The 25,541-nt window shown below is 32.8% G+C and overlaps 6 protein-coding genes across 8 annotated transcripts; 1 reads left to right on the plus strand and 5 right to left on the minus strand.

Moving 5' to 3' along the window:
• Positions 1–575: 575 nt before the first annotated feature.
• Positions 576–7,043, minus strand: LOC106336541 (WAT1-related protein At2g37460-like). Of its 3 annotated transcripts, none has more exons than XM_013775385.1 (6): positions 6,731–7,043; positions 1,860–1,922; positions 1,395–1,746; positions 1,154–1,315; positions 922–1,073; positions 577–832 (listed from the first exon to the last, which is right to left on the minus strand). In XM_013775385.1, the coding sequence occupies exons 1-6, from the start codon at positions 6,928–6,930 to the stop codon at positions 637–639; spliced, it is 1,125 nt and encodes a 374-aa protein (XP_013630839.1). In that variant the 5' UTR covers positions 6,931–7,043; the 3' UTR covers positions 577–636. The 3 variants fall into 3 exon arrangements, with proteins under 3 accessions (XP_013630840.1, XP_013630839.1, XP_013630842.1); XM_013775388.1 differs by lacking the exon at positions 6,731–7,043 and adding an exon at positions 2,348–2,602; XM_013775386.1 differs by lacking the exon at positions 1,860–1,922 and having other exon boundaries at positions 576–832.
• LOC106336540 lies at positions 3,739–6,050 on the minus strand. The gene is made up of 7 exons (XM_013775384.1): positions 5,749–6,050; positions 5,591–5,677; positions 5,252–5,500; positions 5,009–5,173; positions 4,872–4,925; positions 4,622–4,768; positions 3,739–4,329 (listed from the first exon to the last, which is right to left on the minus strand). Exons 1-7 carry the CDS (start codon positions 5,908–5,910, stop codon positions 3,949–3,951), a joined length of 1,245 nt encoding a protein of 414 aa, XP_013630838.1. The 5' UTR covers positions 5,911–6,050; the 3' UTR covers positions 3,739–3,948.
• An 8,630-nt stretch (positions 7,044–15,673) lies between the features above and the next one.
• Positions 15,674–17,557, minus strand: LOC106340125 (uncharacterized isomerase BH0283-like). The gene is made up of 6 exons (XM_013778986.1): positions 17,434–17,557; positions 17,154–17,348; positions 16,466–16,774; positions 16,175–16,336; positions 15,991–16,074; positions 15,674–15,885 (listed from the first exon to the last, which is right to left on the minus strand). The coding sequence occupies exons 1-6, from the start codon at positions 17,470–17,472 to the stop codon at positions 15,778–15,780; spliced, it is 897 nt and encodes a 298-aa protein (XP_013634440.1). The 5' UTR covers positions 17,473–17,557; the 3' UTR covers positions 15,674–15,777.
• Positions 17,558–17,766: 209 nt separating this feature from the next.
• On the minus strand, positions 17,767–18,823 carry LOC106339146. The gene is made up of 3 exons (XM_013777949.1): positions 18,740–18,823; positions 17,851–18,620; positions 17,767–17,776 (listed from the first exon to the last, which is right to left on the minus strand). Exons 1-3 carry the CDS (start codon positions 18,821–18,823, stop codon positions 17,767–17,769), a joined length of 864 nt encoding a protein of 287 aa, XP_013633403.1.
• Positions 18,824–20,961: 2,138 nt separating this feature from the next.
• LOC106342768 (chromatin modification-related protein EAF7-like) lies at positions 20,962–22,578 on the plus strand. Its single transcript, XM_013781792.1, has 3 exons — positions 20,962–21,381; positions 21,475–21,732; positions 22,040–22,578. Exons 2-3 carry the CDS (start codon positions 21,490–21,492, stop codon positions 22,358–22,360), a joined length of 564 nt encoding a protein of 187 aa, XP_013637246.1. The 5' UTR covers positions 20,962–21,381; positions 21,475–21,489; the 3' UTR covers positions 22,361–22,578.
• On the minus strand, positions 22,514–25,213 carry LOC106342767 (arginine biosynthesis bifunctional protein ArgJ, chloroplastic). The gene is made up of 14 exons (XM_013781791.1): positions 25,062–25,213; positions 24,821–24,940; positions 24,550–24,747; positions 24,419–24,463; positions 24,241–24,291; positions 24,106–24,174; positions 23,972–24,030; positions 23,719–23,869; positions 23,557–23,643; positions 23,370–23,492; positions 23,242–23,304; positions 23,089–23,166; positions 22,862–23,007; positions 22,514–22,791 (listed from the first exon to the last, which is right to left on the minus strand). Exons 1-14 carry the CDS (start codon positions 25,125–25,127, stop codon positions 22,638–22,640), a joined length of 1,410 nt encoding a protein of 469 aa, XP_013637245.1. The 5' UTR covers positions 25,128–25,213; the 3' UTR covers positions 22,514–22,637.
• Positions 25,214–25,541: the final 328 nt, after the last annotated feature.

The following is a 25,541-nucleotide window of genomic DNA, read 5'->3' on the forward strand; positions in this document are numbered from 1 at the left end:
TCTTAAACATGAATTATAATACTATGTATATATTATATTTAATAAAATCACAAATATGAGCGTTATACAAAATAATTTATCATAGAATTTAAATATAATAAAAAATACATTTGTACCATTTACAATTCTCATTTGAAATATTGAAAATATATAAAATTCCAATAAACAAATGAATATTTTTAGTTTTTTGTTATTAATTTGTTCATTTTGCAAGTTTATAATAAATCATATCTAATATTTAAATTATTTATTTATGTTTTATAAATACGGTAAAGGCTATATACTTATTATCTTAGATTTTTATTTCTATAATTGAATTATGTCACAATTAATTTTATGTCGTGTTATAATTAAGAAAGATCCATGTCACATTTTTTGTTAGCCATGTCATTATTTTTTTTCTTAGAGTGATTGTAATGATGACACATGTACAAATCACTTGGTAAATAATGTCTAGGAGCAGATGTTTTTGAAAAAAGTAAATAAACAAGGATTTTTTTTGTAACAAAATAAACAAGGAAATTTTTATCTTTTTTGAGCAAAAAACAAGGAAATTAAAACTATTAATTTTCAAAAGAATCTTAACTAATGAAAATCTGTTGTTCCATATAATACATTTGTGCTGATAATGTTGAGCTAGACTGTTTCTACAACTGTTCTTTGTTCTTCTTCCTTCCTGATATTGATGATTTCATGACCAACACTGTCTTTCTCGTTACCGATTAGTTCTAGTTTTGTTTGTGTTGGATTTGTGGAAGCATCTTTGTAATCATTTCCTTTACCCCATATCACAAGGTATAGTCCTGCACATATAACTGCCGCACCAAGAGCCCTATCGAAAAACAAGATTGTTTCATTACACTCATTTCAATCTTGATTATTTATTTAACTCGTGGCTAAATTTGGCGTATTTTTACTTACCTTCCAAGATACATCTGCTCAGCAAAGATGATGCTCGACATAAATGCTACTACAATCATACAAAGAGGACTAAAAGCTGTTACAAAGACAGGACCTCTAGTTTTCATCACCAGTCCTCCAATGTAGTAACCAAGCGCTGAGCACACTATCCCCTGCATGCATTTTACGTTCCAACCAGTTAGTTTAAATTACTATGAGATATAGCCTACTAGTGTATATGTGTGAATCTTACACTATATGTGACGGTAAGAAGTTTGTTATCCCAACCAATGGCCCATGCACCTGGATTTCCTCTCTCCATGACTAATGCCACAGCTGCTCCCTCTAATGTCCCCATTAGGCATATCCATGCTGTGAGTGAGAGCTCGGTCGGATAAATCTTCAACGTGATCGCCTGAAAATCATTTGATTCATAATCAAAATCGATCTACAAGTGTATTTTCTAAATTATGCATATAAATAAATCGCCTTACATAGAGAATAAAGAAACATGCATAGCTGAAACAACCAATTGTGACCAAAACTGCGCCTTTGATGGAACTGTGGATATCGGTCCCGGTTGTGTTCTGTGCTGAGGGTCCTTTGGTCCAAAAGAGGTCGAGAGCTGGACCTTTGACAAGTGTCATAATCATGGTTCCTCCCACTGAAGCCATGGTTCCAATTACTTTGCTAGCGCTCCTGATACTCCGAAGCTTCACTTTTTCAAGCCTTACTATTAAGGCCAGGATGAAAGTAACTGCGGGTAAGGTGTTGTACAAGGCGGTTGCAAATGTAGCTGTCGTGTATTTCATCCCAAGACAAAATAGGTTCTGGTCTATTACGGGTCTATTACATTCACAAAATACAAAAACAAATTGAAAAAAAATCAGAATTGAAAAGGAAAATGATAGAGAGAAAGGACTATAAGAAAGTAAAAATGAGTTAAAAATATATTTTACTCGAATAAGCCAAGGAGTGTTATCTTGAAAAATATCATCGGTGTCATTTTAGGTCTGGCCGCCCTGTTATATTTACCAAATTAACCATTAGGATATCTTCAATGATTAACATCATTTTCTTTTTCAAAATGATTTAAACTCAAAATGAGTGTGATTTATTCCAATGATTTCTTTCATTTTTTCTCTCAAAAAATAATATTATATTATTAATATTTATTTTTAATTCTAATAATGCTTATCATTTTAAAAACTTACAAATTTTACCCAAAAATAATTTTATTTTAAATAATATTTGTGATATACATAAATTTTGTTTCTAAAAGAGTATAAAATGATTATATAATCTTATAATGGTATTATGAAAATATTAATAATTTTGTTCAAGTGTAAAAATAAAAATATTGAATTTTTGTAGATAAAAAATAAAGCTATAGAAAAGTTTAAAGAGCAAATTAAAAGTAATTAGGTCTAACATCAAAATGTTGTACCATTGAAAAAATGGTTTCTTTCATTTTTTTAATATTTTCTCTCAAAATGATGGACCATGGGAGATGGTTTAAGTACATCACCATACTGGACTTTAACTATTTGTTGTCCTTATTACGGACCTGTGCGCTCGTATGAGAACCATGTCAACAAAGTAAAGAAAATGTTATTTACGAATCATCTAATTAAATATTTAGAAAAACCAAATTGGGTAAAAACACATATATAACACAGCTTTTGACTGTTGACAAAAAAAAACAGCTTTTGACTAAAGTACAATGCATGACACTGACAGAAGCCACAGAAACCCCTTTTGTCATATTTTTACGTTCAACCCCTCATTCTATCTTTTTGATACTTTCTTTTTTTCAACACAGTAAACATCCAAACACCACACAATTAAAAAAACTCAATATTGTTATAAATTAAGCATTGAAATGATCATCCACTTCTTCACCAAACTCAAGCACTATGATCATCCACTCATTTACCAACTCAAGCACTATGATCATCTACTCATCAAACACTATGATCACCCACTCATTTACCAAATTAAGCACCATCTTTGTTATTTTATGTATTGTTGTTCACTATAAATACCATCACTCATCTCACTCTTTTGTACACCATAAACAAGAACAAGAGTTATAAAATCTGGTACATTTAATATTTTTCCAAAAAAAAAAACAATTTTAATGATAAGATATTTTCTGATTTGTTTTCTCAAAATTTAGGTGAGATTCTTTCTAAAATTATGAACATATCTAATAAATTGTTATCATAATTAATTTAATAACATAAACATTTATTAAGATTAGAAAATATAACATATCTAATAGGAGGTCTAACTTAAATCCACGTAGAAAAGTCATAATGTTTCTGTTTTAACAAAAGAGATGATCATCATTTATTTTATTTTTTGACAGAAAACTTGTTCACCTCAACGTGCACAGAAGAATATGAATCAACCAATAAAAAGTAAATTATTAGAATTTAAATTAATTTATTCTTCTTTTGACAGAAAATTTGTTCTAATAAAAATTAAATTATTAGAATGATTCTACTTTTACATATGACATCGAATTACTAACTGTGTTAGAAGATATTTTGTTTCTAAATAAGCACAAAAGAGAGACCGGAAATGAAGTCAAACCTCGCCCGCATTACCACATACTAAATTCGCTCCAAAAGAAATAAAGCGATAGTGTCAGTCACAAGACAAACGGCAACACATTAGTGACAACTAAATTATGAAACAATACATTTATTTATTACACGATACTAATGAAGTTTGACCAATAATTATAATGGAAGATCCAAAAGTCCCATCTCTATGTTTTGTTATACGTAGACAAAGCAATTATAACACAGGTCACCTGGAAACAAAGACGAGTAACTAATGTGATTATATATATATTCCAGTATACACATGGGACCATGTTCTTTAAAGACATTTTATATTCTCTTCACTCCATAGAAACAAAGGCACACTCATTGCAAACTAAAACCAATATACTTAAGAATGCGTATATAATATATATGTTTTATACAATTGATGATTAAATCTGGACTGATCCTGCTATGCAAGTAAGTAGACAGATCTTTAAGGGCAATTAGAGTTTCTACCAGGACCACCATAATAGAAGTGACTTCCCCAAGAACCTCCATCACCACTCTTCACATTGTAACAATTTTCTTGATCAGTAAAGACTTGAAGATTCTCAGGGTTCCTCAGTTCGTTCGACCCATCGACTACTTGAACGTTCTTGAAGTAACTAGCTTTCCCCCAACCTTCCTCTGCAAACCGACCACTTCCCATCTGAGTGGTGGTGTGTTTTCCTTCCTCAGACTGTGAGTTCACCACTTCACCTCCCCATTCGATCATCGATGCACTTTCTGATAAGTAAGAGAAGAGTGAAGCTGGCCAGTATCCTATTATGTACTTCTCTCCAAATTGTAGCCACCAATGTCCTTCTTTTGGATCCTGAGAAAAACCAAACCGAAGCTAAACCAAAACCGGTTGGTAGAAATAGTTTTATGCTAAACAAACTGAATAAACCGACAACATCACTAAAACCATATTTTTCATTAGCCTACATATTTTTATTGACATCATTAGGCTATATATAGAAATAAATTTAGTTGTACAATGTATACTTTTATATTAGTTTTAACCAAGTTATTTTATTCTTGTTTGTAGGGAGCTAACTAAAAGCATCTAAGCTTTCAAAGATTTAAAGGTTGGAAACAAGTTTGGATTCTTGCTGTTGGTTTACCTTCCAGATAAGTATGGTAATGTCATACTGAGAGTTCCCATAGCCAGATAGAGGTGAGATTGAACCACCCATTGCAATCTCCCTGTTGATTTGAACAACCCCTGAGCACAGAAGGTTATAGCAGCCAGTGCCTTGGTATGCATCACTCTGTTTTTTTTTCACAAGAGAAACAAAAAAAATGATACTTAGATAAACTAAAACACACACAAGAATATATATTTAAAAAAAAACGAAATATGTAGAAACTTACAGTCCAATAAGTGAAGAGCCTGGTGCGAGTATCACCATACAACTGTGAACTGACCTGTAAACACACACACAAATCTCTGAGTTAGAAACAGTCTTTCTCTATTAACAAGAAGTCCTTTTCAAGAAGATAAGATTCACCTGCCAGCCAGCTTCAATACTATTAAGATCAGAGTTAAAGTTTCCACCCAAAACCCAAATCTGAGCTAAGCTAAACTCATTAGGCATCTCCACATCCGGATTCCATACATTAATCTTCGCTTTAGCCCCGTAGAAAACCCCATCTTCGACATACATTATCGCGTGCTACATCAAATCCAAAGAGATAAGAAACATTGTTAATAAACACACAACAACATAAACATGACAATGAAACATTATTACCTGATGACCATTTTGTGTGAGGACACTAGCTGGCTCATAAGATTTAGGCTTAGGAATACTCTTCTGGCTCTTCATACCGAACTTCTCGAGGGAACTCGCTCGGTAAAGATCTTGCTTCCTCGTTCTTCTGATGGGAACTGTGTCCTCAGGGCATTTCCCATTCACATGCCATAGCTGAGTTATATCATTAGACTTGGACGAAACTTTACTCTCACTAAAGACACTCTCTGGGTTGAAACTTGGCCTCATCTACAAAACAAAGCCCATTAACAATGTCAGAACAAAACAAAAACAGAGTCTGTTCGAACTGAAAGAAGAAGAATAGAACAGTTTCTTAACCTGGATGGTGTGGTTGATCAGCAGAGGATGAGCTAAAGCTGGTTGGTCCGTGATTGGGACACAGTCAATCACATCTCCATCTGGGCTCTGTTTGAAACCATAAATTATTGTGAAATTTATTGAAACTTTATCTAATAATCTCTGTGAATTTTTTTAACCTTTATGGATTTGAGAGGTGGCTTGTTGAGTCGTTTCAAGTGTTTATGGATTTGAAGATCCGAGAACCCATTTTTGCCGGAGATGACTGAAGGAGTGAGGATAGCCGCCACCGTCATTACCAGAGCAAGCAAGAAGCTGACCCTTTTGAAATTAACGGCCATGGTTAAAGAAAGAAAGAAACACAGAAAGGTTTCTTACAGAAAGAGAAAGTCTTTTGGAGAAGAGAGAAGATGAGAGGTTCTTCTGGGAAGTTAATAACTCTTTTGGGCTAAACCTTCATTAAAGGACCGTACGTTTTTTTAAAAAAAAACAGACACAAGTGAAAAAAACTTGGGTTCTATTGCGTAAGATTGGTCTGTTTTATATTTTTGTTATAAATTAAGCATTGAAATGATCATCCACTTCTTTACCAAACTCAAGCACTATGATCATCCACTTCTTTACCAACTCAAGCACTATGATCATCTACTCATCAAACACTATGATCACCCACTCATTTACCAAATTAAGCACCATCTTTGTTATTTTATGTATTGTTGTTCACTATAAATACCATCACTCATCTCACTCTTTTGTACACCATAAACAAGAACAAGAGTAATTCATCAAAGAATCATTACATTTTCTTCTTCCTTCTTATAATAAACTATCTCCCTTATACTAGTGTTATTTGCTTCTTACGGGTATTAAATTCTACTCTTATTTAAATTTCACGATACTATAAATTATAAGTTATTTCATAACAAATATCATATATATTATATGATCTTTTTATGTACTTAATAAATCGTTTTGTGGAAGAAAAGATATAGTAATGCAGACTCGGTTACCAATTTGAACCGAACTACAGCCAAGGTTGGTGTACACGACGATTACTTTGCGTTTACATATTACAAACGCAAATATAAATGAACAATTGCATCTTCAAACTAAACCAAACATTGGATTTTGTTTTGAGAAAGAAAGGGATATAGAAAGTACTTGTCGAAATAGAAAGCGAACGGGGCCATAACGATGGCAGCAACGCCATGACGGTAAACCACGAGAACGTAATTGCTCATGCCTTCGTTTAGTACAGCCTTTGTGAGAATGTCCATTCCTGCTAGCCCTACTTGTAACAATATCACTAAAATGAATGGCATTGCCTTCTTCATACAACTAATCTTCTGTACTTCCTCCATCCTGATAACTTAAGAATCAACAATCTCTTTTAACAAAAAGTCTTTTTTGGCCTGATTATATATTTATAGCAAGAGGAAGATATTGGGAGATAAAAGTAGGAGCAATAGTTATATTTATGAATGACTGGTTATGATTGTTGTGGTTATCATCACTCTTATATAAGGGTAAAAGATACCGAAGGTGACGTGAAAAAATCGTATACATGTATGTAGGATATATCGGGTTCTTTTTTTTTTTAGTTTGAAAAGTTTCATTAATTTTCCCAAAAGGGCATTATTCAGTTACACAGGATATCGTTCTGGATGTACGAAACCCTATATACAATAAAACTAAAATTAGGTTGTTTTAGTATTTTTAAAATGTATAATGCATAAAATTTCTTACAATATTTGCGAATTTTCTTTTCAAACACGAACTGATCAAAATAGTATTTATTGCCAACTTAGATATAATCGACTGAAACAGTTTGTATATGATCTCTTGTCTATACATAAGTCTCCAATAAATAATAATTATTTCATCTATGTTATTTATTGTTGTTTATGCCTCACAAACATGTACATCATATTATTTTTATAAAATGAAAATCTTAAAATAACTTTAGCTTACTCAAAAAAATTCTATTGTTTTTCTTCAGAATCGCCACTAGGTATAGCATACTACATTGCTTTCTTAAAAATATTTTTTAGTGTTTTCATACATTAAGAAAATGCATTAAATCACTATCATAAATACTTATTTTTACAATTTTCAATAATTTTTAACCAATAATAAATCAATAAACTCAATTAATTTGTTAAATACTACAATTTTGATCTATAGAAAATATAAAAAATAATCTAGTTTTATGAAACAATTTTTTTCTAAAATATTTATTTTAACAGAGAGATGTAGACGATCTTTACATACCGAACAAATCAAACACAATAGTTCTAGTGCAATGTACACACATATTTATTCCAAGGTCGAACGCACGTTACGTTTTATCATTATTCTCTCATTTGATTCATTTCCTTCATATATAACAAAGGTAGAGTACGTTATGAAAGTAAAAGAGTTGTTTCTATGCTAGTCTTTTCAGTTATCAATTCATGTAATTTGGCCTAAAATGCATTGTTGTCGTAAAAATAGTCTTAAGCATAACATTTCTAGTAATGATGTTGTTTTTTTCTGTTTGGCACTCACATATATGGCAACATTTGATGTTAAGAACATCCAAAAAGAAAAAGAAAAGATAATTGTCAACAATCAAGTCCAGCGGATGACTTCCTAATTTCTAAGCAAGTCAAGAATAATGTCTTTCACATTTCGAGAGTGACAAAAGACAATTGTCAACAATAGTGTCTTTCACACTCGCATAAGGACAGATAAAAATTTGTGTGAAATTCATGCACTTGCAAAAGGTGCAATTTTATTGTGTATATTATACAAATTTATTATTTGTGTTTTTTAACTAAAAATATTTTGGATCGAAATCCATACGTTTCCGTAAACTCTAAACCATGTTATATATTCTTGTTCCAAATGTTATTTGATTTTAAAATTCATTTATGATAAAAATTGTTATCATCGAAAATAATGACTGGTTAGAGTTTGTGTTGATAGTTACTTATTTTTTGGATCAATATGGATAAAGGTAACACGCAGTACATATGTATGTGCATTTAAAATAATGCTGAAATCTGAATGCTTGATTAAAAATTGAATTCAAACATGTTTCCAAAACCAAATCAAATTTACTATTTATACTAACCAACTCACGTATAGTTTTATAATTTGTGTTTGTTAATAACCCATCCAGAAAGTTATGAGACTTACACACATACTTTCCTTCCAAAGAAATCAGAACATTTTGAATTAGTACTCAAACTCATGAGTCAGGATCTTCATAAATACACAGACAGTAAACAAAGCTTGTCGTAGATATCTACGTGCTGGAAAATACATGAGAGACCAAAATATTGCTCACTTGAAAGTAATTAATTTCATGTACGGCGTGTGGTGTGCGATGTGGAGAACCGATCCAAATGACGTAGAAGTATTTGGTGACTTGTTATAATATTGGTCTAACACGACTTAGACATCATCAGTCTTATCGCAGCCCCCATCTATATTATTAAAAGCAGCCCCATCTATATTATTAAAAGAGAAGTATCCATTTTAAAATGTTTTTACTTCATTAATTAAACTCTCTATTTTTTTGCTTGTCTTTTTCAGTTGCATTTATGAAATATCCTAAAATGAATAAAACTGCATAATTTATTACTTGTCTTTTCGGTTACATTAATGAAATATGCTTAAATGAATTTAAACTTCCTATTTTATTGTTTGTCTTCTTCAGTTACCTTAATGAAATATCCTTAAATAAATTTAGACATAATATCATTTAATCAATCAAAAAAACTCATTAGTTATCCTTACGTGCATAATTTTAATAATGGAGATTTTAAAAAACGTGCATCATTAAAATGTTACCTAAAACATGCAGCACTAATATATAACATGCATCAATAAATCTAGAATTTGACTCACACAATTGTACGTATATTATTTTCAGTTGATTAAATTTAAAAATAATTATTTATTCAAAAAATATTTAAGAATGGCTATGTTTTTAAAAATTATATGGTATTATTTGCTCATAACTCATTTGTCATTTGATAAATTGTTAGAAAGAAAAGTTTAGCATAATATAACTCAGTTGTCATTTGCTAAATTTATGGTTTTTATTTTTATTTTTTATTATTTAATTATAATATTATCATTTTATATTTGAAAGAGAAATGAATTTTCTTTCAAACAATATTTTTGTAAATGTATTTTTTTAAAAAAATAATCAATTTAAATTGAATATAATTATTTTTGACATAATTTGAGTTTTCGTTTACATCAAAACTTATCATATTTTAGGCTAATTTAATTTTAAAATGTAATTTTCATATTTTTCAAACAAATTCTAAAAATATTTTTTAAATATTTTGTTATAATTTTTTAAAAAATATTGAGTTGCATTTCAAATAAAAAGGTAAATATATTAAAAATATTCTAATTAAAATATTTAAAATTAAATATAGTTTTAAAGAAATGGTCAAAATAAAAAAAAATTACAAATAAAAAAAAAATCATGATTTTTGTTAACTAGGTGGATCATTATTTATATGATATCGCACACAAAAGAAAATTTCAGTTTTTACAATTATCTAATTAACTCTATATACTCATTTTTTAATATTTTTTTATATGATATCATACATTCGTAAAAAAATAGATAGTTTAAAATGCAAAAAAAATATTTACTTAATGAATATAATATGAACGAATATGACAAATACATCATTTAATAAAATAAATAATTAAAAACTGAAAATCCATATCCGCGCTCAGGGTGTAGTGTTGCTTTATTTCTTGGGTGCGTTCTTCATCAGTGATAACCTTCTTACTTATATATGCCTTATATATTAACACCAGCAATCACCCATAATCCTTTTTAATAAATAATAGTATTCAGTCATAGCACGAGATTCGTCAAAGATTATGAGAAGAGCTCAATCAGATTTTATAAAACTTCGTGTTTAGTATTATATTACATTTTGATTAAACAGGATAAAGATGTATATTGTTTGAAAGTAGTAAATTACAGTGTGCTGATGACGACTTTGTGTCATAAAAATGTTTTTGAAAGAGTACTTAATTAAAATGAATATTACTCAAATATGTTTTCAACTACAAAAATGAATTAACTATTTGTCCATGAACTTATGGTCTTAATAAAGTATTCTATTTTGAATTTTTGATGGCTAACTAATTACATTAGATCGATGAAACACAGACGACGTGTTTAAATCGACAATGTAATATTATAGACTGTAAGCTTTAATTTATATTTTCTTTTAATCAACAAATTATGTACATAGATCCCTAATCTTCTCAAACCAACTATTTAAGTTAGATCAAATTGCTTTCTCTGATGGTGCAGTGCTTGACCTTGGATCTTCAAAATATATTTGTATCCATAGTATTTTTTCTATTATTAAGAATTTGCTTTTCAGTTTTCAAAATACTTTGTGTAGGTTTTTTTACCAGTGACGGTCCAACACTTTTAAATGCCTTAAGTATACTTTTAACAATGTATTTTTACATTTTTCCAAATATCATATATGTAAAAATATATAATATTAAATATCACAATAAATTTTTAAACAAATTTAACTCCATTAATAATTATTAAAGATAACTTTATAGCGTCAATTGTATAGTAATATTTGTTAATATTATCAGTTTATCACCAACATTTTGACTATAATCAATCATAATTTACTAAAATAAATTGTTAATACAAAATCTCGCATTTAGAAAATAATATTTTACTTATATTTTATATAACTTTTACTTATATTTTTATAATCTTTTACTTATATTTTATATAATTTTGTTAAAGTGTATAGGAGAAATTGGCTAATTAGGTCATATTCAGAACATATTTGTCATTTTATACCTTTGACTTTATAATTTTGTCCCATTATACCTTTGATTATTTTTAATTCAAAATTAACCTTATAATCCTCTAATTTAATTTATAAATTACAGTTTATATTTAACAATTAGCCATTTACGTAGTTTCTATTTTGTTTATTTATTAAACTTATCATTTTGTAATTTCTCAAAAAAAAATTAAAATATGTATAATACCTAATCAATTCTATATTTAATAAAAATTAAAAATTAAAAATATATTCATCCAAATATAATTTAATTTCGCATTTTTAGTTATGTAGTTTATTCAATATTTTAAATATATTTATAATATATAATCAATGCTGTATTTATTAAAATAGTAAAAAGATATTTCATTCGAATATAATTTAATTTCATATTTTAATTATATATACAATTCATAATAAACGTTAAACATATAAAAATAAAATAAAACTGATGAAATTAATAAAAGTAAAATATAAAACTAAAAAAAAAACTTATTTATATTCTATATAACATCAAACTTTTGAAATACATATAAATTTCTTACATATAAATAAAAAACATAACAAAAGCCTTAAATGTAAATTATTAATTGTATATTAGTCAATATTAATATTAATTACATTATACATAACTTCAAAAATTTAACAAAATAATAATAATGTATTTTCAAAATAATTACATACTAAAAACTGAAAAAAACTACTCAGATAACATTAAATAAAATCAGTTACAATTGTTTCTTAAATTTTCTCAAATTTAAAATAAAATAAACCAAATATATTAAATACATGTTCTAAACAAGGTAGAATGATAACATATGGTTAGAATATAAATTATAATCCGTTAAAACTATATACACGTAAGAACTAGTTGTTTTATCTAAGATAAATGGTAAAGTAAAAGATAGAACATAAATTAATGTTTTCTATGTTTTTCTAAAATACAGTGAAAAGCTTACAATATGTGTTGTAAGTTATGAATAACCAAGAAAGACGGTTATAATAGAGCCTAGTGTATTCTATATTTAGATATATCATAGAGGAAAGTTAGAATATACATTATATCCTTGTAAACGTGGTTATAATATATATTCTAGAAAACATAGATTAGCAAATACAATTTTTTTTAAGAAGTTGTGTTTTGGAATAGTTAAACATGTTAAAAATTAACATGAGTTTAACATGAGTTTACAGATTTTTTTATATTTTTCTAAGTTATAAATACTATCTGGTAATTATTTTCACTAATATAAGGGTAATTGTGTCTAATGTTGACAAATTAATATAAAAGTATATATAGACAAATCTATTATCAAAATGGCTTATTTTCCCAATCTTCCCAAGTTTATATGTAAACATAATTTGTATTTATTTGATAATAATTATAATAATAATCGTTAAACATAATTATTATTATTTTTTTTTTGATAAAAAAACAAAATCCTACTTTGACTAACTATCATTAATTTTGAGCGTAAAGCTTAAAATTATTGTTAAACATAATTATTGTTTATATAACTTGTATTAATAAATATATTATCCCTTCTTGTATACTATATGTTCTAATGATGGTATGTGTGGCTTGTCCTTCGGAGCAGCTCTGGTTTTTACTATTATTATATATTGATAATAACAGCTTCTCCATTTTTTCAATTTATATTTACTAATTTATAAATTAAAAATTTAGTAGACAATGTACAGTGTGTAAGCAAATGACACTTGAGCTACAATAACTGACCTGGTCCCTCCCATATGACTACAATAGCTGGCCCGGGCTCTCCCATTTGGCTACAAAACTTGACCCGGCCCTCCCATTTGGCTCCTTTTCCCTTTTTCAATTGATTAGAAATCAATAAATTCAAAAGAAAAAGAAAGTACAAAATGGACCCGGCTCTCATTTAGCTACTTCAAATAATGACCGAATACTCCAACGGCACTGTTTGATAGTTCAAAAGTAATTCGTATCGAGTGACACCGCCAGATATGCAGATTTGGATGCCACTGATGGTGATGGTGACCATGATGTTTTGTTATATTTGAATTACATTTTGACAAAACAGAATAAAAAAAAAAGGGAATTGAAAATATGCGTCAACACATTCAATAAGAGTAAGATAAGGACTAAACTAAAAGAAATGCAGAAGCTTTTTTTCTATTTTGCTTTGCGCAGGTTACTTTCAGTTCCTTTAAGAACAGCAACACGCTGATTTTTGCGTAGCGTTCCAGCATATTGGCCAGCTTAATTGATCTTCATTGTTTGTGGCTGCAAGAGCAGGACAGAAAATTCTGACTGATAATTTATCATAGGCCACTCTAAATTGTTGTAGAAAGCCATAATGCAATAGGTAAATGAGCTGGGATTGAGTGTAAAACTTAACGTCCACTACAAGTTGGTTGCTGTATACCCCCACTGAGCCTAAATGTTCAACATGCAAAGCCGTGCCTTGTGCCTATTGGAAAATGCACCGGCCTTAGGCCCTGAGTAAATAGATAATTTTAGAGCATGTTTATCCGGGGCCTTTAGTGAGGTTCTTATTGTGTGGACCCCCAGAAAATTCTTAAGTATCAGTTACAAAAACTACTAATTAAAAACCGATTTTAGTGAATTTTTTACACTGTTCGCGGGCCCTATTGACTCGTGACGGCCCGCGATTGGTTTGTTTTTTAATTTTTTTTTTTTAGACAAAAAAAAAACCTAAAAAACCCAATGGGATAAACATGCTCCTAGGACTCCATTACGTCGATGTATGGTATAGCTTAGTGGCTTGGTTACATCATCTTAAACAGTATCCCAAATTACGATTCCCTTTGGTGAATATAGAATATTTTGCATGCATATATCTTTAGTGTTATCAAAAACTACGTTTTCTTTTAATAATCTACCCATCCATCTCTATTTTCATTTATTGTTATGAACATCAACATTTTTTAATGTTGAAACTTATTCTCTATGTGATATTTAAGTTATATATAACTTTTTTGTTTTGCTAACTAAGTTATATATAACTTTCCCACCAAAAGTATAATTTCTTCTTATTAAATTTATATAACTTGCAATAAAAACTTTAAAATCCCAAATAAAATGTCAATTTTCCTATCTGTCGACTTATTTAAAATTTAGTTATTAAATTAATATTGCTATTTTTATTACTTATGTTTTTAAATAATAGATTTTATCATTTGGAATATATTAAAAATTAAAATTTGAATTTTTTATTTATAATTAGTTATTTTTAATCATCTAAATAAATAGGAATTAATAAATTCAGTTATTTGACATTTATAGTATTGGTACTAGTTAATAAAAATATTAAAATATTAAAAAAAATCTTTGTAAACATTTTTTCAAAAATGAAAATTTTAAATGAATTATTTTTGCCTCAGGCCCCTCATACTCTATGCACGTCACTGACAACATGACAAGACTATGGAAGTAAAGACTAAAGGTAAGGAGATCACTGATACATTATCTGCAAGTCATTTAGAAAAAGAAAAAAAAATTCACTGAAATGAGAGAACGGGGAGAGGGAAGCTAGATCGATCTGGACCGTTGTGATATTGTGTATACACGGTGCAGGTTAGTTCTCTATTATTGTTAGCCCTGCCCCCTGTTCGGGAACGCGCCAGGCGCTAGTCGGACGGTCGGGTTGGGCCTAACGCCTAATAAGAAAATCGAGGATTAATCGGAAATTATGCGAGCCGGAATTTTTATATTGTTTACTATGTTATAAAACATGTTAATCTTTAATTGTGTATAACATTAATACATTTCCATGTTTAAGATTGTATAAAACACACAAATAGAATATAACCTTAATATAGTGTAATTTTCATCAAAATTATGAATATAAATGATATTTATAAAATTTTAGATCAAATAAATAAAAAAAAATATTATTAAAAATAAAAAAAAATATTATTAGGCGGCCGCCTAGGCGGTTAGGCGGCCGCCTAAGCGGCTAGGCGGTCATTTAAGCGGTCTAGGCGGAGAAAATCGAATATCTAATTTTTTTAACCGATTTGGTGGGGCGGAATAGGGACGCGTAGCATCCAGACGGCCGATTTTTAGAACAGGGCCTACCGTATCTGACTTTCAGCTACGCCCATATTTAATATTCACGTGCTTCACAAGTATTTAGAAACTATGAATGAAACACAAACTTATTTTGATTATTGACTAATGAGCATTACATGCACGTTCACTAATCCAACATGAACACAGAAAATATATGAATACATTTCATGTGAGCCTATTTGTTTATTATGGATAAAGAAGATGATCATAGATATGATTTCATCATTTATTGAGACAATTTGATAAACTTGTGCTTCCGTATGTCCGAATCTTGACTTGTGAAATCAAGATTACGCTAGAATAGAGCCTTTCATCACAGTCACAGCTTTTCCAGTGAGAAAAACTCTCTGCTTCTCCTTGTCGTAGCGAACCTTCAGTGATCCACTCCTACGTGAAGCCTGAGAACAAAATTTATTTGATTGAGTTAAACTCTTTGTTCCTTCTTACCTTTCAAAACATTACTAAGTTTGAGAGAGCGAGAGAGTGAGAGAGAAATGAATCACCGAGTAAGCGAAGAAATCACACTTGTTCATCTTGAGGCTCCAGTAATGTGCTAATGGACAATGTGCACTTCCACATACAGGGTCCTGAAAGAAACATAGAGCCAAACAAAAATATGTTAAGTTATAAACTAACTTTTGGTGTTTTGTTTGAGCCTACAGAAGTAAAATGATGAGAATTTTAAACCTCATCCACTCCTAATCTGGGAGAAAAGAACCGACTACAAAAATCATACACAGATCCTTCAGGAGCAGCAGCTGTAACAATGATCAATTTTCCTGGACATTTTGAAATTTCATCCATGTCTGGCTTTAGTTCAGTGACAGCTTCCCAAGATGGAAGCTCAACCTGTAACCAAATGGATAAAGATAATCGTTGGTTTTGGATATGACAGCAAAAATACATTTATTTTAGTGTATTTTGAAGGTGTTTCTCAAAATTATATGGAAAATGTTTTTTTTTCTTAATAACGCATACAACGATTTTTTCGGAGACAAATTTATCAGTTGTGGACTTCGTGGTTCCTCGGACGTCAACAATGGTAGCTCCGTTCAAGGCTTTGGAAAACATGGACTTGATGTCACTTGAGTTGTATAACTCACAAGTTGGGATCACAGGGAAGTTCATTTCGACCAAGAAAGATCCTCCTTTCACTGATGTATCTGGAACCCGCTTGGTTGTAAGTATACCCGATTGTGTTACAAACTCGACTTTGTCTGAATCAACCAAACCGTTTGAGAAGAGGCTATAAGCAGATGCCAAAGTTCCATGACCACAAAGATCCATCTACAAATTAATGAACGAGTTTTAATTAACCCCTAGTATATTTATCATAATTACAAATTAATCCAACGATTAGGACAAGCCGGTCTTTATCACGTGCAATTGGAGCAGTCGAATCAAAACATTATTTTTTTAAAAAAAATTATTTTGAATAAATGTATAAATTAGGACCTAAACTTTTATTTTAATTATAATTTCTAAATTTATCGCCTGCCATTTTTTAAAAGTAAAACATATACAGCTTGAAACTATTAATTTTAAAAATTATACCATTTCTTTTTAAATATATTGTTAGTATTTTTATTGAATAAAGTCTAGAAATGGTTTGAAATGAAGTAAAATTATATCAATCACAAAAGAAATGAAGTCAAAGTTGCCATACCTCGAGTGAAGGGGTAAACCACCGGAGGCGGAAGCGACCATTGTGACCAGAAATAGGAGTCACAAAACAAGTTTCAGAAACATTAAACTCAGCGGCTAGAGACTGAAGCCATGAGTCGTCTCTCTCATGATCCTCTTCAAGAATGCACACTGCTGCTGCGTTCCCTTTGAAAGCCGACTCGGTGAATGCATCAACCTGTTCTTGTAACATTTCATCAATATTGATCGGCTAAAAGAGAAGGTAATAAACTACATTATTAAAAACAGCAAGATATAGTTACCATAAAGTAGTTCACAGGCTTATTCATGGTGATGGCCATATCTTTTATTTTTGCTCTTTTGGTATTCTACATCTCTCAGTGTTGACTTATTTATACTACGCAAAAAAACGCAGCCGTGGAACCATTATCTTTTAATTAAAATATAAAAGGAAATCTTGAGAGAACCAGCCGTAAAATCTTACTCGTAAGACCGATACTGGAGTATTCATTTACAACTTTAACTCAACCTCTACCCACTTGAAAATATTTTTATTTTATTTTTGCCAAAATATCAATCGACATCTTTAACAAGTTACAAAAATTATTAAAATCTTTTTTTAAATTAGATATTTTTCATATATAGCTTTCCAATAATACATCATTTTCAGAAATAAACAAGATAAAAGTTTTTCTCCATGATTAGCTCCTTGAACAGACTTGACACAACCACGCCGCATATGCCCTTGAACTCCACAAGAATAACATATAGGTCCATGATACCTCATACCATAAGCTTGCTCCATCTGATTCTTCTCCTTCAATAACTTAAAACACATTGGCCTAATGTGTCCAACAACACCACAGTGATGACAAACAGGCCGAAACCTTTGTTGAGATCCACTCTTCAATCCAGAAACTCTCTCTGGAGTAGTCGCCGTAGCAGTTGCCGTAGCAGTACGCGTAGCCGTCACATTCTTCACATCAGTTGCAGGCTTCACTGCAGTCTTTCCATTTGTAGCATTCTCTGCAGACATCTTAACTTCTGGCTTTGTAGCAGACGTAGCTACATCCTTAGTTTTTCCTGCTGATACAAAAACACCTTCAGCCTTAGAACATTCTCCTTGATATACAAGGCCGCATCTATCACTTTGCCCAATACTGAGAAGTTGATCTAGCTGATCCGTCCCATTATTCAGCATCCTCAAACCCTTCTGAGTCTCTGTAAGTTGAGCAACAGCCTCTCGTGCTTCTTCTTCTTTCTCTGAAGCATACTTAAGTGCTTCAGCAACTTGAGCTTCTAGCTTGGCTTTCTCCTTAGCCAAATATGAGTTTGTCTCAACCAGCTTGAGCCAATGCTCATACAACTTTTCATAATTTCCAGCAAGATCAAAGCTTTCACCATCATCATCTTCACTTCCAGCATCATCATCACCTCCACATGAAGACCCTGACACAGACGCTGAGGCAGATCCCGCCGCAGATTCTGTCTTGGAACCATGCACAAAAGTTGTGAACGTCACAAAGTTATTTAGCTTCTCACCATCATCTGAATCATCATTAGTATCATTCTTGTCGTCCCTCTTCTTTTGCTTCAGTAAATTCGCACACTCCTTCCAAACATGCCCAAATCCATTGCACTCGTAGCATTGTACCTTTGATGATGATCTTCCCAAATCACTTCTTCTTCCATTCTTTATCTTGTCCTCTCTTTACTTCATATAGCTAGCAAAGTTTCTTGACAGCATCGCTAAAGGATCTTCAGAAGTTGAACCCTTTAAAGCAATTTCATATGGATCTTCTTTCTTCTTCTCCCCTTTTTCATATGATTTGCTCAGCTCAAAAGCTTGAAGAATCCCAACAAACTCATCAAAAGCCATCTCATCCAGATTGTGAGCTTTTTCTACAGCAGAGATCTTTGGCTCAAACTTGGAAGGCAACGATCTCTTCAGCTTCTTCACCAGCTTCTTGTCCTTGTACTGCTTTCCAAGTGCAAAACATTCATTCAAAATGTCACACAACTTAGCACTAAACTGAGCCACGGTTTCCTCTTCATCCATCCTCAGATTCTCAAACCTTGATGCTAACATATCCAGCTTGGTACGTTTGACACTTGTAGTACCTTCAAACATATTCTCAAATGTCTTCCATGCCTTCTGAGCTAAAGCACATTGAGAAATCAACTTGAAATAGCTTGCATCAATAGCATTTTAAATCGCTGTCTTTGCCTTAGAGTTGCAACTTGAAGCCCTCTTCTCTAAAGCAGTCCACTGATCTCTTAGCTTAAGAACTTCAACCTTCTCATCATTAAGCATCACCGGATGACTCCAACCAGCTTTAATAGAGCTCCAACAATCCTCATCAAGACCACTGATAAAAGCTTGCATACGAACCTTCCAATATCCATAATTGGATGAATCAGGATGAGGTAGTCTTGTTATAGACATCCTTTGTTGATATGTCTCCATCAATTCAAATTAAAAAATTGTTTCCTTGTTCTTGAATCAGTTCTGTCCTCGCCTTTTAATATCTCAACCCGCTCTGATACCACTCGTTAATGCAATGAGGCCAGAGTAAAATGCAGAAATAAACAAGAAACAAGTTTTTCTCTTTTTGAATTCACTAGAACAAGAAAGTCTTACACCAATCTTTTCTATTACAAGAATCCTTTAGGATTACCCCAATCCTAAGCTAAAACTCACCCTAGAGCCTAGACTTTTGTTTATCAGAATCTTCCCGATCCCGAGCTAAACTCTCCCTGAATCTAGACTTCAATCTTCCAACTCCTCGGAAGTACTTCACCAACTACGTCAGCACCTATCACAGAGCAGTGTCACCAAAGGCTTGATCACACAAGCACCAAACAATGATCTCTCGACTTTTTTTCTTTTTTTCTTTTTTTCAGAGACAACTCTCATCATAGAGGCACGTCTTCCATGTATACATAACCAAAATTTACTCTCCAAGTTATTCCAAAAACAACTTAAGCAACTTTCTTTTTTCTCCCAATGAATAACTCTCTTGGCTTTTTCTCTTCAAGTAATATCCATTACACTTAATGTAAATCTTACAATAAACATATTGCTTCTTCTCCAAGCTTAACAAGCCCACAAACATCACAGCATACGAACTTCAACCAAGCCCATATTCATGACACACGTATGTACTACCTCGTGTAGTACTTCACGAACTGATACAGGATATACATTTTTAGAAAATACAAATGCAAATTAAGTTAAAAAAAAAAAACTATTTTGGAATTAGGTAGGAATAGTCGATATTCTCATGTCGCGAGATACACGTGGAAAACAAACACATGCGAACACGTTAGCAAATCAGACAAGATCTTAAATAATTCTGGTGATAAGTAATAATAATGAAATGATATCAATATATTAGTTGCCAAAGAAGATCACATTAATTATGGATATCATACCCCACTGAATTGTTGTTGGTTATAAACGTGTTATAAATATTTTGTGATATTCAAAGAAGAATATACTCTGGAATATTACTTGCAGCAAAGATCGAGCTAAAAAAAAATATTAATCAGGGGAAGACACCTATGCCTGATGGTTGAGATTTGAATCTGTAACCAGTTTACATATAGCTGGGATCGACCGAACATACGGGCTTGATTAGGTAGTTTATTATATAGCAAATTATTTATTATCGGCCCATTAGAGCATAACGGGCTTCCAAAAGCAAATACTAAAAATATCAAGGCCCATAAAGAAAAGTCTTAAAGCAGGGGACACGTGTACGGTCCTGATTTCAGCTAACGTACGCGGCCACATCAATCATCACCGTTTCTTCTTCGTCGTCGTCTTCTCAAATTAGCTTCTTCTTCTTCCTCCTCACGTCCTTTGATTATTTTTCGTTTCCATGATCCGATCTTAGGGTTTCGCAGCTCGTTTTGTATCATATCTGTCTGTTTGGAGAGTCGTCCCTCTCTCTCTTTCTTTCTGAATCAAAGTTTCTGAGATCTCTGCGTCTAATTGAATCGAAATTAGAGAATTAGGGCTTTTTACGTTGGGTTATAGGGTTTCGAAGAGCATAAGATAATAATGCCTTCGGTGCCCTCTAAGCTTCTCCTCCTTTTGACTCCTTCGTTGACTCCTTATCGTTCTGGTTTGTCTTCCAATCGTTGGCGTGGTAATCTTAGTTAACGTTTTCGATTCTAAGCTCCGTTTAGCCTTCACCAAGAAAAAAGTTAGTTTCTCACTTCTTTTTTGGCGTTGGTCCATAAAGGTATGAACTTTGTCGTCTCTGTGAATCTATTGTTTTGTGATGTGAAGATGATTTACTCATGGTAATAACTTTTTGGACTTGGTTGGTGTGCAGTTACTATAGTTGGATATGAGCTCTGTTTGTGGTAAGTTGGATTTTAAAGGTGCTGACTTTGAGATCTCGGCTTCGAGTCCCACGCAGTGCTCTAATGGCTCTAAGCTTTCTTCGCATGCTGGATCTGATGAATCTCAGGAGTCTGATGGAGATGAAACTGGTTATATAAACCAAACTGGGGATGATGAATTAGCTTTAGAGTCTTTACCTCTCAAGTCTTCAGATGATGAAGAGAATGATGAGAACCTTACTACTACTGTAAGTCACAGCCTATGTTAGCTCAATAGGTGAACATCTTTTCATGTTCTTAGATTTTACTGTCCCTGGTCTTGGATTTGTTCTTTGTTTGTGTGCAAGGTTATTATTTTCTAGACATGAGTTGGTCTTCATGTTCTATTGCCAAGTTACAAGTTGTGTATCATTTGTTTTGTCTAGGCTCGTTGGACATTGAAATTTCCCATATGTGGTTCACTTGTTAGCAAATGAGAAAACGTTTGATTGAAGATTGTCTCCAAGAGGCTGTGTATTGTCTCCTTTTCTCACCTGTTTGTTTAATTGTCAACAGACACCGGTTGTTCTCATCCCTGCCACAAAAGGCAGCCGGGAGAAGCATGGCTTGTCACTGAGGAAGACGAGTGTTTCATGGGCGGACGACGTGTATGATCCTCCTCCCTCTATAGCCTCCCACACAAGACACAAGAAGCCGCAGCAGCAGAAACCAAAGAGCAAAGATAGCCACAGGAAGACCGGAAAGAAAGGACAGAAGAACAAAGACAGCTCTTCCTCTCGTAGTGGCAAGAACAAGAAGCAAGCTTCTCGCAAACAACACAGTTGCGAGAATTTTGATTGGGTTACTCAGATGCCTATAGTTGCAGCATCTTCTTGACTCGCATCGCCTTCTAATAATCAAAGCAGATCTTCATCACATCTATGAGCTTGACTTGGCTCCCTCTTTGTTTAATAAATAATCACTTTGTGTCTGTGTGTGTTTATGGTAACAGCTTTCTTATGAGTAATGGTTTAATCCAAAACATTATTGTGAAGCTTCTATTGAAATTTTTTGAACCTTGTTATTGAACTGACATCGTCTTATTTGAAGCAAAATGAGTTTATAAATTGAGATCAAAACACAGCAATAGTACATGAAACTGTGACTCTAGGTTTCAGGAGGTATACTCGGCATTGATCTTAACATAGTCATAGCTAAGATCACACCCCCACGCCTTTCCGATGGCTGCACCTTCACCTACTGATAAATCGATTGTAACAGTTCCATGAACCTCACCAGCTTTCTTGAGGTAGCTACTAGCTCCATCCCTGTGTATATATAACATTTGTGTAAGAACCTTTAGCCATTGAGAGATAAAAAGAGTTTAAGATAATAAACCTGTCAAAAGGAAGAGGTTGACCACTCTCCATGAGTGAGAACTCGCCGAGTGAGATCCTAAGCTTATCCATCTGGAAAGGAACCCCAGCGTAGCCAGCAGCTGCAGCTATGCGTCCCCAGTTCGGATCTCTCCCATAAACAGCTGCCTGCCACAACCATCAATGGCAGACGTTTACTATTAGTTAGAAACATTATCATTCATGTATGTCTAATTCTAAATCTCATACTTTGACAAGTGAAGAAGAAGCCACCGAACGTGCAATCTTCGCTGCTTCAGCTTCAGTCTCTGTTCCTTTTACTGTCACCTGGTGATTTTGTGTTTACACGTTAAGGCCTGTATTCAATCAGAGAGTTGGGAAGAAAACGGTTCTTTCACTAACCTCAATGAGACAGGTTGCGCCTTCACCATCCCAAGCTATTGATTTGGCAAGTCCTTGCATCACCTAAAGTTCCATGTTAAGTCCAGCTTATGAACAACTGTTAGAAAGATAGTAGAGAACATACATACCGCATCAAGGCATGCCTGAAGCTGCACAGCTTCCTTACAGTTCAAAGAAGATATAAAAGGTGATCCAGATAGTCCGCTCGCCAAAGCAATGACCGTGTCGTTAGTACTCGTGTCACCATCTACCTATAAGACCATACTTGTCATTAACCAGAGCCTGGAAACGAATGATTGAAATGTGTAAACTTACAGTGATCTGGTTGAAACTTCTGTTTACTGCAACCTTTACCATCTTTCTCCAGATATCACTTTCGACAAGAGCGTCCGTTGTGATAACCTGTGAAAGACAAACATCAATGTGTGTGTATCTGAACGACTATGTGGGATTGTGACCAATAGCTAAAGAACATACACCTAGCATAGTTGCCATGTTTGGATGGATCATCCCGGAGCCTTTTGCCATACCCCCAACTCGAATTGTGGTTCCTCCAACCTGTGATTCAACTGCCACACTCTTGCTTACAAGATCCGTTGTCGTGATTGCTATAGCAGCAGAATCTGCCCTGTATATCAAAAAATTGATTTGGTTTAAGAGGATGTACATTTGCTTGAAAAAGAAAGTGAAGACTGTGTGACTTAAGAGCTGAAGGAGACAAGAAGATTACTGTTCAACAGAGTCTGACATCGAGTTGACTAGCGATGGAAGTGCTTCGAGAAGCTCTTTCTGCAAATCGGTATTGAGATAGTAACGGTGAGAAACACAAGTGATGCGAAGTTACTAAAACACTTGTGTTTGTACCTTTTTAATCCTGTGACCAATAACCCCAGTTGATTCAATAAGCACTTCCTCTGGATTCACTTTAAGTAGCTGCAGCAATGTTGAAAGATATGAGGGTTTGAAGGAGACATGGGATGAAAAGACACAGAGACATACCGTGGCAAGAGAACCAACACAATCTAACATATCTTGGTAACCAGCATCACCCTGATAAAAAAAAGGAATAATCTCAATCTTTAATACATATAACTATAAAAAGTTCAGACTACTTCACAATCATATTAACTCTTTAACAACATAGCAAGAGATCTCTACTTATTGAAAACTATCTTACCGTAGCAGCATTGGCTTGACCAGCATTGATCAACACAGCACGCGCCTGAAAGATTCCAAAAAAGGCAAAAACTTACTGAATCAAAAGCTCATAAGCACAACATGATTTGGATCTAAGTCTAGATGATTTACCGTATTGGAAGTCTCAAGAACCTTCTTGCAGTAAACTACAGGAGCAGCAGCAACCACATTCATTGTAAACACCCCTGCAGCAACAGCGTCGACATCACAGGTGACAAGAGCAAGATCAGGCTTCTTCCCTGAAGCTCGTAACCCAGCGTACATGCCAGCAGCTTTAAACCCTTTGGCAGCTGTAACTCCACCAGCTACCTAAACAAACAAACAACAAAAAAAGATTCAATCTTTCAAACTTTTAAGAGACTCAAGAAGAAGGTGTCTCTACCTGTTTCCACGAGCCTTCAGGTAGAGAAATTGGAGCCGCTGAAATGTTACCGGACGCGTCTTCCATGGTGGTTGTTACTGAGAATACTCTTAATTCTCTACGAGGAGACGCCACAAAGCTCTGAGACATTGAAAGGAAAAAACTTTAAAAAGTGTCAAAACTTTTATTCTTAAATAGGTGACCAATCACACGCAGAGAGTAAAGGTAATCCTTGAAAGAGATGGAGAGTGAAAGAAGAGACCTTTGGGGTGAAGAAATGGGGAAGCTTGAGGGAGGAGAAGTGAGTATGGTAACACGAATTCATCATCTTCTTCTTTCTTGAGAACAATCGCCAATGAGGAAGCTCTAAGATTTTGATTTGAATTCTACTTTGTACCTTTTTTTGTCTGAAAATTAAACCTTAAACCCTAGAGACCAAACGCCGTTTTGTCTCATTTATTTATTTATATATTTTGTCATCGGCTGGCTTAAAATTCAGATTAAACGAGAGTTAAAATTCAAATTAATTATGCTATAGGCCGTCTCAGAAAACATAAGTTAAAATTCTATTTCGGTAAACTCGTCTTTTGAGCGCTAGGTGGAACACTCATCTCCTGAAGTTCTGTTTTACTCATCTGCCTTTTGACTTCGTGTCTTTGTTAGTTTTTAATGGGTTTGTGTTGTATCCATCTTTTGGCTCCGGGTGGTACATGTTACCTCGCCAGCTTATGGTTCTGGAAGG

This window comes from Brassica oleracea, chromosome C4, assembly GCF_000695525.1.
Source record: "Brassica oleracea var. oleracea cultivar TO1000 chromosome C4, BOL, whole genome shotgun sequence".
NCBI lineage: Eukaryota > Viridiplantae > Streptophyta > Magnoliopsida > Brassicales > Brassicaceae > Brassica > Brassica oleracea.

Bases quoted from the DNA above. Each gene is read 5' to 3' on its own strand.
- LOC106336540 (XM_013775384.1), bottom strand. From the start codon at position 5,910: ATGGCCGTTAATTTCAAAAGGGTCAGCTTCTTGCTTGCTCTGGTAATG. The intron at 5,174-5,251 runs GTAATAATGTTT...GATTTGATGTAG, and splicing joins TCACACAAAATGGTCATCAG to CACGCGATAATGTATGTCGA. The intron at 4,926-5,008 runs GTGAATCTTATC...GTGTGTTTACAG, and splicing joins GTATTGAAGCTGGCTGGCAG to GTCAGTTCACAGTTGTATGG.
- LOC106336541 (XM_013775385.1), bottom strand. From the start codon at position 6,930: ATGGAGGAAGTACAGAAGATTAGTTGTATGAAGAAGGCAATGCCATTC. The intron at 1,923-6,730 runs GTACTTTCTATA...TAAATATAACAG, and splicing joins TTCGCTTTCTATTTCGACAA to GGCGGCCAGACCTAAAATGA. The intron at 1,316-1,394 runs GTAAGGCGATTT...AATGATTTTCAG, and splicing joins CATGTTTCTTTATTCTCTAT to GCGATCACGTTGAAGATTTA.
- LOC106340125 (XM_013778986.1), bottom strand. From the start codon at position 17,472: ATGGCCATCACCATGAATAAGCCTGTGAACTACTTTATG. The intron at 16,775-17,153 runs GTATGGCAACTT...ATTAATTTGTAG, and splicing joins GGTTTACCCCTTCACTCGAG to ATGGATCTTTGTGGTCATGG. The intron at 15,886-15,990 runs GTGATTCATTTC...TTTTGTTCTCAG, and splicing joins GTGATTTCTTCGCTTACTCG to GCTTCACGTAGGAGTGGATC.
- LOC106339146 (XM_013777949.1), bottom strand. From the start codon at position 18,823: ATGGAAGAAGAAGTGATTTGGGAAGATCATCATCAAAGGTACAATGCT. The intron at 18,621-18,739 runs GTGCGAATTTAC...CATGGTTCCAAG, and splicing joins TGGGCATGTTTGGAAGGAGT to ACAGAATCTGCGGCGGGATC.
- LOC106342768 (XM_013781792.1), top strand. From the start codon at position 21,490: ATGAGCTCTGTTTGTGGTAAGTTGGATTTTAAAGGTGCTGACTTTGAG. The intron at 21,733-22,039 runs GTAAGTCACAGC...AATTGTCAACAG, and splicing joins ATGAGAACCTTACTACTACT to ACACCGGTTGTTCTCATCCC.
- LOC106342767 (XM_013781791.1), bottom strand. From the start codon at position 25,127: ATGATGAATTCGTGTTACCATACTCACTTCTCCTCCCTCAAGCTTCCC. The intron at 24,175-24,240 runs GTATGTCTCTGT...ACATTGCTGCAG, and splicing joins GTGTTGGTTCTCTTGCCACG to CTACTTAAAGTGAATCCAGA. The intron at 24,031-24,105 runs GTACAAACACAA...ACCGATTTGCAG, and splicing joins TTGGTCACAGGATTAAAAAG to AAAGAGCTTCTCGAAGCACT.